The sequence below is a fragment of the Stegastes partitus genome, unplaced genomic scaffold (genome assembly GCF_000690725.1).
Source record: "Stegastes partitus isolate 25-593 unplaced genomic scaffold, Stegastes_partitus-1.0.2 Scaffold1, whole genome shotgun sequence".
NCBI classification, from domain to species: Eukaryota; Metazoa; Chordata; class Actinopteri; family Pomacentridae; genus Stegastes; species Stegastes partitus.
This window is the reverse complement of record NW_007577732.1, coordinates 747,517-763,911: the sequence shown is the minus strand read 5'-3', so window position 1 is coordinate 763,911 and position 16,395 is coordinate 747,517. Positions and strand designations below refer to the sequence as shown.

Below are 16,395 nucleotides of genomic sequence, written 5' to 3'. Positions count from 1 at the left end.
TCCCTTTGCAAAATTGGCAAGTTGACCTCTCTTTCTGAGCCACAACCGCGTCCATATTCTCCTCCTTCTATTTTTTTTTTTGTGAAGGGCGAGGGCTCCGTTGATGCTTCGCTAGTTTCTTTTTTGTGGATGGATGGCGCATACTTATGACATTTTATTGTTGCGCATTCACGTCGACTCACGTACATCGTAGGCTGTGATTTAGCTTGTGCTTTCATTGTGCAATCTGCACACAGTAAACTTCATGTCGTGCCTAAAATTTATTAGATTCATGTCGTAGAGTGTAGCTAGCTGTGAACTTTTGATTGTTAAAATCCCACAGTTTATAGCCGGCCTTAGGAAACAGTAGGTGTCCAGCATAGGGTGCCATGATGATGTAGCCAGATTAAAAGCAAGCCACCTTGACATTGAAAACTCAACATACCTCAATAACCAATTAATCTCACTTTGTAGCACACCCTTCTGTTCTTCACAGACATTGGTCCGATGGAAATGTGCTGGCCTGTGTCTATCTCAGACTCTCTGCTTCAAATCTGTCTCAAAGGTCCCCAGGAAGTCTGTGTATGACCAGCTAAACCAGATCCTCATATCTGATGAACGCCTTCCAGAGAGCATCATCCTCATCAACACCATGGAGTGGCAAGGACAGGTGTGTGTTTTTCTATACTTCAATCATGAATTCCTATACCTTCATTTGTTCATACATACGATAGAAACACATGGATCATGCAGTATCGAGCTTATTTGTCAGCCATGCTACAAGCATTACATTATTGCTGACATTAGCTCTAAATGGCAAGCATACCGGAGAGTATAGTTTAGTGGGTGTGCACTCTGTGCGTCCCTGTAGCATGGTTTTTCCTGCTTTCTTTCCAACCTAGTCAACCCTGGCTCTTGTATATCCATTAACTCATCGTGTCCCTCTCATGTGTGTTTCTGTGCAGTATGTAGCCGAGTTGCTCCATGAACAGGCCCAGCCCATTGTGTCCACCTGCTCTGCTGCCGATGTTCAGGCTGCCTTCAACACCATCGTTACTCGCATCCAGAGATTGTGAGTCACATACATACATACACACGCTTCGGTTGAATGACACAAGCCATCAGAAAGTGCAATCTTGTTTCTTGCTATCTCGGACCGATCCTCGCCCAAACTATGTATGTTTATCGTGGCTCCGTGCCAGCAGAATTCCAGGACACTATCGCTCATGCTGCTAAAGTGCTCTGTCTGTGAACCCATTCTATCAGGACTTGCCTGTTTTTTCATGAAAAGCTGAACTTCAGCCTTCCCCGCTCTTCTTCTGCATCCATCTTGCTCGGCTGTCATCTCCTCAGGATGTCATGTCAGCAGGAGACGAGTCTGTCCCCAGTTTGTTAATCTGCTTCTGCTAAACTTGTTTTCTCCCTAATCCAGCTGAACCGCAACTTTTCAACGTTTTCCACACCTGCTCCTCCGTCAACCTGTTCAGTCCAGCTGGGGCCATGTCATACACTTCTCTGATGTTAACATGTTCACTCAGTGCTGTCGCTGCCTGCTCTGACTGCATAATTTTCAGTCAGAGGGAGTAAACAGAACTTTTAAATTCCACATAATTAAGGTCTTGTTTAGCGACTGGACATACCTTACAATACAAACCTTCAATTTTTCAAATCTTGAAGCATTTAGATGCAAAGTTCCTAGGACAGTGTGTATATCATACAGCATGTAATTACTTGCAAGTTTTAAATGCTGTTTAAAAAAAAAAAAAAAAACTTGAAATCTTTTTTAAGGGTTTTTGTTTCATGTGTTTGAAGTGAGCAGCTAATCCAATGCGCTAAGCAGAGTTGAGTTTCAGTCTTTTTATTTCTCAGACTCATTTCAAAGAGGAACTTGGTCTTATGTTTGTCATTGTAGGATTAAAAGCTGTTGAAATATTTGCTTTGACTTAAGAAAGACTTGCAGATACTTGCAAGTAGCCAGAAATGCAAATTATAACATATGACATAATCAGGCAGTCACAAAAGGTAAGACCGGTTTTAAACCAGGGAAATCCTACTGAGATATAAATCTTTCTTTCAGGCTCCCATAGTTTCTCTCACACACCCTCTCTGACCCACATTTCTCATAAACCAGATCTTTGTCTTTCTCTTAATTACTCATCCCCCTCTCTCCTCATCTTAACCCCTCGCAGCTGTAATTGCAACGCACAGACACCGCCGACGATGAAGGTGGCCGTGGCAGGCGACCAGAGTTACCTGAGCACCATCCTGAGGTTCTTTGTAGAGCAGCTAGCCAACAAGACACCCGACTGGCTCAGTTACATACGTTTCCTGGTGATCCCTATCGGTAAGACAAGTAGGAAATCTAGTTAAACACGCTCTATACTTTATATTATGTATATATAAAGTTTCTCACTGCACTTTCACACAGGTTCTCATCCCCTGGCAAAGTACGTGGCCTCCTTTGACAGCCGATTCAACAGCATCTTTATGGACACTGCATGGAGGGAGCTGTTCTGCAGGACGGAACGGCCCACTTCAGGTACGATGAATTGCTGTGGTATCTGGCTGCAAAGCAAGTCTGCGTGTCTAATGTGCAGCCAACTTGAAAGGGAAAGAAATGGGGTCAGAGCACAGGTCAGGAGCTGATGAATGGAAAAAAGAGATTTCTTCCAATTGCAAACGACAGCTATGGCCTGTTTTAGATCACAACGCTGTCCTTCCTTCCTGTAAACTGTCTGCTGCTGCCTAAGAAGAAGTCAGACATATACCACAGAGCTGGTTATATTAGGAGCAACGAGGTTTCTTGTTTGAAAACATACATCATCACAAAATCAGACTTTCCCGTGTTTTGTTTTTTTCTCCACATCAGTAATGGTTTTAGCTCGACAAACCGATTACCACATGCCGTTTGCAGCCAATCAGTGTGATATCGGTAAAATAATAAAATGCAGGATTAATCTAAGCAGTGGAAAATGATGATATTTGCATTAATTAATCTGTTTATTTTAGGGTTTTCTTGTAAATCTTTCCAAGCTCCTTTTCTATTAGATTTGCATTTATTTTTTACTCTCACCCGCAGTTTTTTAAATCTTGCAATTATAGGCTTACAACCACATGCGTGTTTAAGCTTCTATTCCCATCCACCTCTTCCATTGTCACTTATTCTGCCCAAACATGCCCAATGATCATCCCTGCCTATTTATTCACTCAATTTCGTCCCAATAGGTGCAACAGTCACAGTGTCACACACCAGGTTGAATCATTTCAAAAGGGGTTTCATGAAAAAAAAGATCCTCCATCGTTTTCTTGTTGTTCCTTTGAAATGAACATTAGCTTTAATCCCAACACTAAGGGAGGTTTTTGATAGGAATGGCTTTGACTGTTTGCATTCAAGAGAAGGAATTGTTTAAAATGCAGAAAGCAATAGGCTAAAATAAATTTGAATTAAAAATCAAATCCATATTTCAAGTTGCCAAAAATGCATGCCAGGCTTCATGTGGCCCACGGGCCTTTAATTCGACACACAATTTATCTTGTATGTCGAATGGCTGACTCCAGCCACATTTTAATGACATTTTACACTCACAACCCTCGTCTCCTTAATTCAGTGGAATGTAAATGATTAATGCACAGTCTCCTAGCAATCTGCTATACGTGAAAATTTGCATTTGCATCAATTGTCTTGCAGCTTGTTAGTCAGACATTAAAAAAAGGAGCGGCATGATGTTAACAACCTGTCTCTGTGCTGCCTGCAGATAACATAGATGTAGCAGGGCGAGTCGTTCAGTATCTGGCTGGTGCCAACGTGTCCCACCAGTTCCCCATCTCAGAAGCCATGCTCACATACAAACAGAAAAGGTAACGTATCTTTGATTACTTAAGTTTGAACATATTTAAGCACTGCATATGTTTCGTGCATATGCATGTACGTATTTGTGCTTCTTGTGCTCCAAGCAAGTCTCTGTTGCAATGATATGTCGCTTGTACTGATAATTCTGTTTTTTCATTTAATCTTATTAAAAATTAGTTTTAGAACTCGTGGCCACAACATATGAGTCCATCAACAGGACTGTAGCACTGCAAGTGTGTATCAACTAAACTGCATGTGGAACACAAATGGATGTGCATGCAAGCATGCAGCTACAGCAAATACATGAAACACACACAAAAGCAGCTGTGATGTGATAAGTTCAGTTTCAACAGTCGATTCACATCTGTTTATTCTGACATAAATGAGCCCAGAAGATGCAGGTTTTGCTTGATTTCACATTCATTTGTGTAAATAGTACAAGTTTATTATTCTGATAGAGCTGTTGTTAAATGTTAAAAGCTGACACGATCCAACGCAGTCACCTGACAGCCACAGACACAGACACAGACTCACCCAGCAGATGGTCCATTGCATTTCTATGTGCATTTTGCTTGTTTTCTTTCTGAGGATTGACCAAACCCTTCCCCTCTTTGTAAGAGTGGCTTCCTATTGGTCAGAAGGTACTAAATACAACACAGATTTAACACTGTCGCATTCCTTCTCCTCCCCTTTCCCCTTTTGATTTGCATTCAAGGAAAAGAAGTTTGTATTTTGATTTTTATATCAGGTATCTAATTCAACTCTTGTTTTGTTTTGCCCTTCTTATTTCCCCTCCACCATTCGGCTTGAGCTCCTTGCTGTGTCTTAACATTTCCCTTCTCACACTTTGACACTCACTGTAACTTCACTCTGCACTCTGTCCTGACTTGTGTCTTTGGTTTGGTGTGACTCTGATTCCGACTTCGCCCTCTGTGTTGTTGCTGTGAAAATTTGCCTAACAACCTTTAAAAACAAATATTCACAAAAATGGAGCGGTGTTCCGACTCAGACATCTAGCAATATCGACATGATAAGTAATGTTAAATCTAAAACCAAACCACTCGTTTTGGGGATTTTTTAAAATAGATTTTGCGAGTTTCCCAAAACTCGGGACGTGTATTGATTCCCCTGTATAGCTGGCAACATAACCACCAAACTTGAATTCAATATTTCTGACTACTGCAAGGCCAAAGAAATACTTTAATATCAATCCAAGAATTATTTAGTCATTGTGGAGCCCAAATACTGTTCAATAATACATCCAGCTTATGTGTATGACTACTTTTTAAAAACTTTAAAAAACATTTTTTAAATACATTTTTGATCAAAATGAAGTATATTTAAGGTTGAGTCCTTCCGGAGCTGTGTGTGCCATCTTTTTAAAAAGTTTAAGGTTATCCAAGTTGTAAAGTATTAAGTGGATAGATGTAAATATTCTTACATAGAGATTAGTTACCCAGTGGACGGTAAATTCTAAATCAAAACAAAAGTGGGACTGAATGACCAAATAACATTGGTAAAGTTCTGAGCTGCATGAAGGCTACTAACTACTAACAACTACTAACACCTACAATATTTCTACATGTGCCTGTATAAAAATAGCAGTGTTTTACCGTTAAATTTAAAAGAAGCCCCTGACTCAGCCTGCCATATTTCCTCAGGCAGGGTATTCAGCGCCTCGGGGCTCTTTCTTCAAAAATTCCGTCCCCCTTAGTGCTCAGCCGAGAGCCTGGAACAGATAGAAGCCCCTTATACCAGGATCTCAAAGTGCGAGCAGGGTTGCATGGGGATAAAAGATCTGAGATTTACTGTGGATTCAAACCATGTAGTGCCTTGTAATTAATTAAAGGAACCTTAAGATTGATATGAAAATGTACCAGACGCCAGTGCAATTAGGTTAAAGCGAGGCTGATGTGTTCAAACTTATTCATTCTGGAGGAGAGCCTGCCAGTCGAGTTCTGTGCTGTCTGTAGCAGATCTGCAGTTTTATTGTTTAGGCATGCAAAAAAAAAAAAGTCTGTTACAGCAGTGTGGGCTCTGAGTGAACTTTCTGTTCACACTGTCGATTGCTTTTTATTGGCAGATGTTTCTTAGCAATAATTTACACATGACTGAAATCTTTACCAGCCAAGACATTTCTTAAGTTTGATGTTGCAGTCAGTTTAAATACCTCACTGGTTTTAAACCAGCTCGATGCTACTGAGATCTTAGGAAGGACTTGACACACATAGCTAGTATTGGTATGTGTTGTTCAGTGGTGCATTCACCTTGCATCACTAAATATGTGATGTCCAAGGTGTTCAGATTTCTGTTGTGCAGGCAAACATGAAGCAGCGGAGTTCTTTTTTGTTGTCTAATGTGACTGCTATCTATTTTGCAAGCTTTTGAAAAAAGAGAGTCATGAGCTAGTTTAGGAGTTGCACTATTAGTTGCCAGACGTTTGACGAACGTTATCTCAGCTCTTCCCTGTCAGAGTATTCGGTGCATTTCTGCTCTTTCACTAGCTGTGCATTAAACTTTCAAGTGATAAGCCTGCAGCCTGTGTTTACCTAATCTCTGTACGGGCATGTGTTGTTGAACACAAGGGGGGAGTGCTCAACACTTGGATGTGTAAAGCCGCCACACGGTCACTTTTAATAGCATGTATAAAAATAGATGTCTTATCGTAGTACTGGCTGACGAGAAAGACCCCCTCCCCATCTACTTCTGGTTGTAAGGAGCGGTCCTCTCATTCATCTCATTGTACCGTGAACCCAAGATGACCCTCATTCCACCCAAGCCAAGTCATGTACCATTTCCGCTGCGATGGGACATGGTGTAGGCCATGCCACAGCCATCTCCCCCTCCAGGATCATTGAGTGTTCATGTGCACCTCTGGAGTGTTGAAATGCTCAAAGCCACCTCTGGTCATACTTACCGACTCTTTTCTCTCTTTGTTCACAGCCCCGATGAGGACTCCTGTCAGAAATTTGTGCCATTTATTGGGGTAAGCATTTTCATGCCAGGACACTGTTGTTAATTCATTTTGTAGCTAGTTTTGTTTTACGCTGACATCCTTTTTTTTTTTTTTTTTTTTTTGCAGGTTGTAAAAGTTGGGATTGTGGAGCAAAGTCTCTCAACCTCAGGTAAGAAAGCCATATTTTTAAAAGGTGTTGTAGTGTTTTATCAGGTTAGTGTCTGTTTTCTGACACAAACACCCCAAAAATTGCAATTTTTTTTGCTTCAGCTACATGATTACGAGGGGATTTGATGCATATACACTTTGGAAAGCATTAAGTATCTTGAAGCTTTGAAGCTGGGTGTGAGATTCTTTTTTTCTACTCATCCACAGTGGACTCAGATGACGCGATGGGAGGCAACACAGGCATTCTGTCTTCTCCAACGCCCCCATCGGCTGGTCCGTATGGAAAGGAGATCGGAGGAACCCCCCCACAGTCTCCCTCCGTGTCCACTGCCCTGTCTGGAGCTGGGTACGGCAACGCTCGCATTACCTGCTGCTTTAATTGTCAGCTGTGTCTCCGCCATGTTTCTGACCTTGCCGGTTTTCCTTCGCAGCTCTCCGTGTTCGGGCAGTGAGGTGATGGGGCTCCAGGTGGACTACTGGACGTGGCAAGGCCCAGAGAAGAAGAAGGAGGGAGAGAAGAGAGATGTCGGGCTGAAGAACACTCTGAAGAGTAACTTCCGTTCACTGCAAGTCAGCCGTCTCCCATGCGGAGGAGAACTCACCCCTCCTCCCAGCATGGCCATGACCGTGGTCACCAAGGAGAAGAACAAGAAAGGTACGTTTGGGGAATAAGACTGAGCCTTTGGTATTCAGATGGATTGCATTTTCCTCTTTTATCTTGTTCTTAAGCTTCAGTCCCACATCATTTTTCACTTCCAGTGCACAAGGCTAGGCCTTGGCAGTCTAGATGAAAAATAAAATATCTTGGTAAAATGTTTAATTTCAGTTGGTTTTGATGATTATTAATAATTTTTAATGCCCTAATTTTATAAAGGGGGAAAAAAAGCCTTAATTTGAGTGTAACTGCTTTTTCAAGGTAATACTTTTATTAACACATGCATCTAATGCATTTAAGTGAAACTATCCAGCATTCTATTAAACAACTGTCTTGTAGCTATGATGAAGTGTCTATCGCAGATACGTATCGCTGTCTTTTTATTGCCCAGGCCGACACAAGACAGATGAGTTGTAATTTTTATCTAGCTGAGAAAGGTTAAAGGACTACTACATCAGTTTCACATTGCACTCTTGTAACATCACACTCCCAACGGTAAGGTAAAAAAACAAACAAAAAAAACGGATGCAGCAGATATATCATCTGTTTTGTTCGACACAATCTCGGGCCCAATTTACCCAAAATGCAACTCAACTGCTGACAGCTTGGACAGAGATTCAAGCGCGTTATGCGTGTAGCAGCTAATCTAGCCTCAAGCCTGCAGCATCAAGCAGAGATGAGAAGATCACTTCTTTCTAAGCACACACCCCCACATTTTTTCTCCTCCTATTTTCAAACTTGTAGTCTTTTACCACAACTGATTCAAGTGACATCACTTGAGACTGTTTATCAGACTTCACTCAGCTTCCTCTGGAGACGCAGCAGGCTCTGTACAGCTTCTTTTTTCCACAAACGCAGTAGGCACTCCTTAAAACCTGTAAACACACTTTGATGTGGAAAAAATGGTGGAATTCTTCTTTACGTTAAAAAAATTAATATAAAAATGTGAAGAAAATGAATTTTTATGCCTCACCTTACTCTCCTCCCATTCCCAGTGATTTTTCTCAGTAAGAAGCCCAAGGAGAAAGAGCTGGACTCTAAGAGCCAAGTGATTGATGGTATCAGCAGGTTGATCTGCACAGCCAAGCACCAGCACACGATGCTGAGAGGTAAGAGCCAAGCCGAGGCCGCACTGCCATCTGGTGTTGACGTTACACGCCAGCAGCCTTGTAAACAAAGAATTATCTACTGTTTAACAGCTGGCGGTGGAAATTATCCAGCGTGGATGATATCATTTTAATGTGGTGTTTGTCTGTTCAGGCGTTTGACTCCTCTGTTTCCCCCTCAGTCACAATCGACGGAGTGGAGTGGAACGATGTCAAGTTTTTCCAGCTCGCTGCCCAGTGGCCAACGCATGTCAAGCACTTCCCGGTGGGCATCTTCGGTTACACGAAGCCTGTGTGACGCCGATCGCCATCCGCGCAACCACCAGACTCTCCGCTGCACTTGTCTCACCGAGAGGCTACAGAGAATTAGAGGAAAAGCCAACAGGGCCCCTGGCAGTAATAGTTTTCCTGTGGAAATCTTACTGACTCACAACCACGTGTTCAATACACAAATTTCATGTTGTCTAATTGATGTTTTTGATGTTGATGTTGTTGGGTGTTGATGTTGTTTTTTACACACTACAAAAAGAACAAGTACTATTTTGTAAGATTTGTGCTACCGCCTCGGAGGTATTTTGAGGTTTTTGACAATTTGCCACATTTCGATAATGGCAGCTGTGTTTGCACTTTGTTTTTGTTAACATTTTATTATTTCTGTGAAATCCTACATTTATTGTTACTCTTTAGACAATGGAGGAGTGTGATGGTGATGTGCAGTGGCGTGCGTGAGATTGTTGGAGACCGTGTTTGTGTTTGTTGTTGAAAGTTGGAATATTGCTGTGAATCTAGATGGAATCCTTCTCTTCTAACTCAGTGCTCAGTTTTCTTACTCGTCCCCTTACTTTCTCAAAAAGGTCCATTTTTATAGGAAGGAACATAAAGTTCTTTTTGCCTGGTTGCTTTTAGGCACGCTGTGTACCTAGAGCAAATTAAACAAAACTAAAAACCAACTCTAGCAAGGTATTTGAAGGTAGACATTGAAGCAGTTCAGCGAATCAGTTCATTATTATAAGTGCTGACGTTTGTATTAGTGTTAGTGTACATTCAGACTGTACAGTAAGAACCACTTAGAAGCAGGGTAGCAACTCACTTCAACCCCCAACAGCTGAATGCCAAATTTAGTCACGACAGTATGAACTGTCTTATTGTTTCCTGCGGTGTTGTACTTGGGCCTTTCTTGGAGTAGTTTCAGGTTTTATTTGGTAAACATCTGTGTTCCACCTTGATGTACTGGCTTACCTGAGAGGACGTCTCACATACCTGCAGTAACTTTGCAAATACTGGACTGTGCAGTGATGTGCCAAAGTCAAGTTTGTTTTACAGTCTAATCACAAGAGCTCTTGGCTTGGCCAAACTTCATTAGTATGTTTAACTGAAAACTAAAATTGTACATTTACTGTGTTTGTGGTCTCCATTGAGGTCAGTATTATGATTACTGAGTTATTAATTGTGACAAATTTACCAGTTAGCACTCCATGTTTGGCCAAATGTAAACGTATGAAGCATTTATAAGATGGGTGCAAATCCTAACCAAGCAATTACCATTGTGTCCTTTAATATAGCTTCACCGTGGCTGGATGTGCAAATAGTACCTAACCTAAAACAAACTTATAAGGCTGGTAGTTCAGTATTGTAAGAGCCTGTTGCGAGAATATTACAGATTAGAATGACTCTGTCTGACTTGAAACATGCTTTGACAGTAGCGTCCAACGCAATGCAAGTATTGAATTGCTTTTAAAATATGACGACAAGTGTATGGAGTCTTGCCAGATGTCCGAGTCACTGCCTATGTGTGTCTGTGTAGGTGTGCTATATGTTTGATGGTACTCCCTCAATAGTGTTACGTGAAACTTTTGCAATAGGAAACCTTTGGACAAAGGGCCTTCTGTATGAGTTTGTTGCTTTTTTATAAAGACAAGCTTTGATAGGCTGGCTTTTTTTTTTTTAAAATATTGTATATAAATATATACAAGATATACTATTGTGAATTGCAAATCCCCCTTCCACTAAATTGAAAGCACAAATAGGTTTATTTCTTGACATAAATGCCAAATATATTTCCAGAACTCTTAACTATGAAGTTGTACAATGCAAACACTATTAGGTATGCCATTTCCCGTACATTTCCCTCACTTTGTAATGCACTTTCATGTGGTTTTATACACATTGTAGCTCAAATTGGGACACACTTTGGCTCTGAGGTAAAGTGATAAAGGTGTTATATTTGAAATGTAAACCACTACCTATTAGTCAAGAGAAGGCTTTTTTTTTTTTTTTTTTTAAATAGGGATGATGTGTTTCTATTGATGGGTTCAAGTGCCCTGAGAGGTCTCTAAACTATCATAGCTGTCTGTTACCTAATGTTTTGCCACTTAATGTTGAAAAGTTTATTTTGCAGCTACCACCACACGTGTCTGCCTGTGACTACACAGTCAAGTTTTCCTGCTGTCGGAAAGGTTTTCCTCTCAGTCAGGAGCCCAGCCGGCCCCTACCTGCTTGCAAACTCGGGCTGTGATTAAGTGTTAACCAGGGCAGAGTTGTTTTGAGGGAATTTGTCTTGCGGGTTTGCATTTGAAATACTACATGACAAGCAAAATGACAAATGTATTTCAAGGTATTTGACCTCAAGTTTTTTCTTTTTGTTTTTTTATTTTCCTTCTTACCCTAAATTCAGAGGTAGCATGGGGGTGTTCTACAAGGCTGGATCAATGAGCAGGCATGCTCCCTTTGTCACAGTTTAGCACTGTTTAAAAAAAACAAAAACATCTAACATCAGTGTTTATGCTTTCGTTACTGGTCAATCTACAATTGCATCATGCCATCTCATTGCTCCTGTTACTTGAAATGCCACCCAGTGTCTTTGCACAAACCCTATTTTAAATGACATGACAGTATTTTTAAATTTACCACTAAAAATATGGGTTACTCTGCATGTTTTACTATAGATGTAAATATGTTTTGGATTTTTATATTGTTTTGTTTCTTTCCATGCTCTCACAAGCAGTTGTGTTTAATAAAATTTTTAATCTTCTGTACAAACAGGTTGTCTTTATTTGCATTACTGCGGTTTCATTTCACTGCGAGGACCAAAATAATATTACAAGGTGATTACAAGCCAAAGACAGCAATCTGCAGTCCACTAAAACATGTCCCGGCTCACGTTGTGTTAGTTAGCTGAGATTGAGGGCAGGTTGACGTAACTCTTCATCGGAGGCAGCGGGTTAATCTTGCGTCCCGCCCAGCCTCCCTTCCTCTTCCACAAGCCGCTTGAAGGCCGAATGCCAAGCCAGCGGTTGCGACCGGCTTTGCCGATGATCCTTTTACCATGGTCGATGTTGGACACACGTCCCACCGTCACCATGCAGGTCTCCAGCACCTGTGTGGGTTTCAACAAGGCGTTTGGTTCAAAGCTGGAAATGATTTTTGACATGGCAGGTATAATGCTGCTTCAGATTATTCTCACCTGAACCTGCTGCTTTGAAGGAAGCTGAACGATTGCTGTTCCGTTGACTTTACGGAGCAAAACACCGCTTGTGCCTGAAAACCACAAGAAGTAGAGAAATTATGTGCAACCTAGTTTTAGAATAGATAGCTCTTTACAGTCACATTTACATAATAGGTAATAATTACCTGCAGCACGAATGTACTCCGCTCCCTTCCCTGGTTGCAGCTCCAGGTTGTTCACAAGCGTTCCCACCGGAAGAGCTCCCAGCGGGTAGGCGTCCCCTTCATTGGCTAACACTGCAAATCAAACATATACAGTTTACAAAAGTCAATCTTGTTTAACATCAACCCACGTCATCTCAAGGCAGCTGGAGAAGATGACATCCACAAACTCAGAAATGTTTCTCACACCTGCCATGCGTCCAATAACTCCAGATGTTTTAATGATGTCTCCAGCCTGCATCTTCTCTGTCGCAATGATCCATCTTTTCCGGCTACCTCCAGCTAACAGTGCAATATCAGCAGACCTATATAAAGAAAAAGGGTGAAGATGAAGACCACCTCTGTTGTCATTATCTTTAGGATAAATCAAAGTCCTGTGTGTCACAGCGGCTAATCTCACCTGCATGGGTCGTATCTCACTTCAACAACCTTCTCTTCAAAAGGCTTGGCTTCCGCATTGGGTTCGTAACGCAGTCGCTGAAAGTCTATCCACCGGTATTTTTGTTTATGACCACCGCCGATGCCATGCGTACGGATCCTTCCTGTGAGGGAGATAGAAAATAAGCATCTGAGAACAGGTGTAACAGTTGTTCGAAGAGTAAATACATCACATAATGAGAAATTGTAAGCCCTTTACATCAGGCTGAACTTCTAAATGATGTGTTCAAACTGAGGGGAAATTGTTAAGCAATTCTCAAATGGATACTTGATATCAGATTATAAACAAAGGCTGTATCAAAGAATACTTCTCATTATCAATTTGTCAGTTGAAAAGTTGAAAGTTGTTACAAAGAATAACAGCTTTTGTCCAACTAACACTACAGAACCAGTTTAGTTTTCACCTAAGATAAAGGAAAGAAAAAAATTTCTCACCGCTGTTTTGTATTTTTGAAAATATTTCATTTTAAATTATGTTTAAAAAAATTGGAAACTTTACAGGCTGATTTGATCATTTTTGTTATGTAAACAAAGCTGTGCATCAGGGGTTTTCTTGCATAGAGGAATTTTTGGCAACCCACAAAGAGGTCTTAATCAGTGTCAACAGAAAATCATTGCACCAAAATAATAATAATAGAAAATGTTACAATATGTTTGTTTTTTTAATTTGTTCATTTCATTTACTCAAGCATTATAGACATTTTTGTTGATCAGAAATAACAGAAAAAGACATCTATTTCTGTCAAATAGGGTAACACAGACTTATCATTTTTAATATATTTGGACCAATCATGTCACACTGTCATGTGTATTCACCCACAAAAAGCCCATTCTGAGCCCAGAAACATAAAACATAAAAGATTTATACTAAAAGTTGATTTCCTTAGTCTAAAGCCTACACACTACAATCTCTGTGTCAGATTTTAAATCTCTACTCTATTAGTAAAAACATAAAAAGAGCGGTTTCTCTACATTTCTCTGTTCAGATTACACAGTCGTAGTCTTTACCTGTGTGATCTCGGCCACCTGTCTTTTTCATTCCAATAGGCCTGATGGTGTATTTCTCCCTCTTCTTCCAGTGTGTCCTGTTGTTCTCCAGAGAGGCTGTGGTGAGGAATCCTCGGCTTTGTGCGACTGTACTGGGCACCTGAGATCCCAGCTTAGTCTGTGCAGCCACCTGTTAACAAAAAAATGAGACACGCACCTTGTTTGGTAGCTGTAATGCTGTAAAGCGACTCTTTTAGTATGGGTGAAAAAAGATGGTACTACCTGTGAGGAGAGCAGAATAGGTTGGGAGAGAGTCAGAGAGCGCAGCGCTCGGGATAGACACGACACCGCCATCACAGCAACAACAACAGCGTCCTGCTGACAAGGAAGAGGAGAGGTGGGTTGTCAGCTGTTATTTCTACAGCTTTAGTTGATGTGTTTTTTTCTCTACAGTGCATGGGCATGGATTTCACAAGCACAAGTGACATGTCTCCCTCAATATTTAGTACACAAGCCCCAATAAAAAACATGCATGCAGGCATTTTATTTTGAAAAGTGATGTAATGTTAAGAGTGTTAGGTCTCTGATAGATCCAATCAATTTTAATCAGTTATGCCCACAATCTGTTCATCTTGCTTTCAGTCAGCATCATTATGACATAGAACAGAATAGAATATATATTTATAACATTATTATTATTATAGTTTACAGCTAACTGATTCATAATTGCAGCTGTTTTCAAAAAGTGCAAACATTTTTCAGCAAGAGCAGAACTCTTGCTGAAACACGAGTGGTCCAGGGGTTTATGTATATTTGATGCTTTTGATGTTGGTTAATGTAGCAAAATACAATAAATCTGTAAAGGGCTACTCTTCAAAGAAGACGCAAAAGACTAAATTATGCTTGTGTGTGTGTTTGCTCAACAGAATGCTGGAGAGCCACACTGCATTACATTCCACTGCATTTTGATTGTCCTCTGGAGCCTGAATTTTGTGTTTTTAGTAACATAAAGATATTTTAAACATAAATTGATGCAGAAAAGACATGAATCGGTGCATAGAAATTCACCAGAATATGACAGAATATGATTCACCAGCATATTAAGTGTCTGAGGTTTAAGATACCCCACACTTAATGTGTTCATGTAATACTTACCATACCTGTAGCTTGTATCATTAGCTTTGGTGTTTGCAAGTTTAAACATTTATCTGCCTCTAGCCCTGCGTGTAACGTATCTCAAATGAGTGAAATAAGTAATAGTTAACAACAACAAAAAAATGCCTTCTACATTTTCTACTGATCTGCAATTGTATTTCTGTCTCAGTTGTGTCCATACTTTAATAACTACAGCTTTAAAAGACAACAACCTTATCAAATTGGCAAGCAAACGTGAGTCACAGCTAGCTTAGCCGCTGTCTACTAAGACTATGTAATTAGGCTCACTAACGGAACTTGCTTTTTATGTCTGTTTAGAGGAAAGACACAGAATCAACGCTTTGTCTCAATTCAAATGTAAGACATAACACAAAGTAATAATACGGCTAAACCGACCTTTATATCAGACTTATTTCATCCTGAGCTTCTCAGCGGCGTCCTTCACAGTCCTGCATGCTACGTCGCGCATTGATGACGTCGCATCCAACGCTGACATCTGTTTCCTCATTTTTATCGATTAATAGACAAGAAAATGAAATATAATTAAATATATAGCCTGGACAGCGAAGTCAATGTTAAGCTTCGGTTATATATCCATTATATCCTTTTTTAAAGCTTACAGGATGTCTGCCATACATACAGCGACAATTGACCACATTTTCTGACGGCTGCTTTCAATGTGGCCTCAAGGTGGCAGGATTTCATTCTCTATTCAAACACGTGAATGTATGAATTATGTGGATGTGGTCTCAAACTTCCCGTGGCATTGTTGTACAAAAAACTAAATGTGTAGCCTTGGCTTGTCGCACTTAACCATTTTGCCCTGGTCACATTAACATGTACTGCTTCATAGAAAGAAACATTTTATTAGTTGATCTACTGTGAAACTGTTCTGTTATTTATCACAGAAAGATTTTTTTAAAAATGGATTACAGAACAATATTGAACCAAAACTATATACACATGTGTTGTTGTTGTGAGATGACATTGGGCCCACTGGAGTTCAGCGTTGCCTGTAAAGTACTTTCTAACATTTGTTTTGAAAAGTGCTTTATAAATAAGGTTTATTATTATTATATATTAGGCAGACAGGACAGACGGACACAAATTGCCAGGGTTTACTAGTGAGGATGCACATATATAAATTAATTGGGATGAATATTGAAGCTTCTGATCACACGGTTTGTTGTTATGGCTTTCTTATTTTTACAGTCTTCAATTGAAGTGGCGTATTGCTGCAAAACAAAGAGCTGCGCGTATGGTTTGGCGTCTGTCCTTTTTTTCTTGTGTATGTGAAATTTTCCAAGCATCAGGATTAGTTGTACACAAAACTATATCTTCGTCCAGGTTTTCTTCAAAATAAATGAGAATGTCCTTTTTTTGCAGACTCGTTACTTGTCATGTTATTGTGATTGTATAGCGCTGTACACCAGTC

The 16,395-nt window shown here is 40.4% G+C and overlaps 2 protein-coding genes across 4 annotated transcripts in view; one reads left to right on the top strand and one right to left on the bottom strand.

Moving 5' to 3' along the window:
• LOC103371009 (phosphofurin acidic cluster sorting protein 2) overlaps positions 1-11,749 on the top strand; it is a 53,441-nt gene extending 41,692 nt beyond the window's left edge. For both annotated transcript variants that reach the window (XM_008300323.1, XM_008300253.1), the window contains exons 14-24: positions 545-649; positions 945-1,051; positions 2,169-2,323; positions 2,408-2,518; positions 3,735-3,837; positions 6,773-6,815; positions 6,912-6,954; positions 7,161-7,299; positions 7,385-7,608; positions 8,604-8,717; positions 8,897-11,749. In XM_008300323.1, the coding sequence (XP_008298545.1) occupies positions 545-649; positions 945-1,051; positions 2,169-2,323; positions 2,408-2,518; positions 3,735-3,837; positions 6,773-6,815; positions 6,912-6,954; positions 7,161-7,299; positions 7,385-7,608; positions 8,604-8,717; positions 8,897-9,012 (1,260 nt within the window). In that variant the 3' untranslated portion in view covers positions 9,013-11,749. The remainder of the gene's footprint in view (positions 1-544; positions 650-944; positions 1,052-2,168; positions 2,324-2,407; positions 2,519-3,734; positions 3,838-6,772; positions 6,816-6,911; positions 6,955-7,160; positions 7,300-7,384; positions 7,609-8,603; positions 8,718-8,896) is intronic.
• On the bottom strand, positions 11,743-15,440 carry mrpl2 (mitochondrial ribosomal protein L2). 2 transcript variants are annotated; one of them, XM_008300504.1, is made up of 8 exons: positions 15,357-15,440; positions 14,088-14,180; positions 13,827-13,995; positions 12,781-12,922; positions 12,570-12,685; positions 12,345-12,455; positions 12,178-12,251; positions 11,743-12,090 (listed from the first exon to the last, which is right to left on the bottom strand). In XM_008300504.1, the coding sequence occupies exons 2-8, from the start codon at positions 14,157-14,159 to the stop codon at positions 11,881-11,883; spliced, it is 894 nt and encodes a 297-aa protein (XP_008298726.1). In that variant the 5' UTR covers positions 14,160-14,180; positions 15,357-15,440; the 3' UTR covers positions 11,743-11,880. The 2 variants fall into 2 exon arrangements, with proteins under 2 accessions (XP_008298726.1, XP_008298655.1); XM_008300433.1 differs by having other exon boundaries at positions 14,088-14,183; positions 15,357-15,439.
• Between the last annotated feature and the right edge of the window lie 955 nt (positions 15,441-16,395).

Bases quoted from the DNA above. Each gene is read 5' to 3' on its own strand.
- mrpl2 (XM_008300504.1), bottom strand. From the start codon at position 14,159: ATGGCGGTGTCGTGTCTATCCCGAGCGCTGCGCTCTCTGACTCTCTCC. The intron at 13,996-14,087 runs GTAGTACCATCT...TTTTGTTAACAG, and splicing joins CTATTCTGCTCTCCTCACAG to GTGGCTGCACAGACTAAGCT. The intron at 12,686-12,780 runs GTGAGATTAGCC...TTCTTTATATAG, and splicing joins GTGAGATACGACCCATGCAG to GTCTGCTGATATTGCACTGT.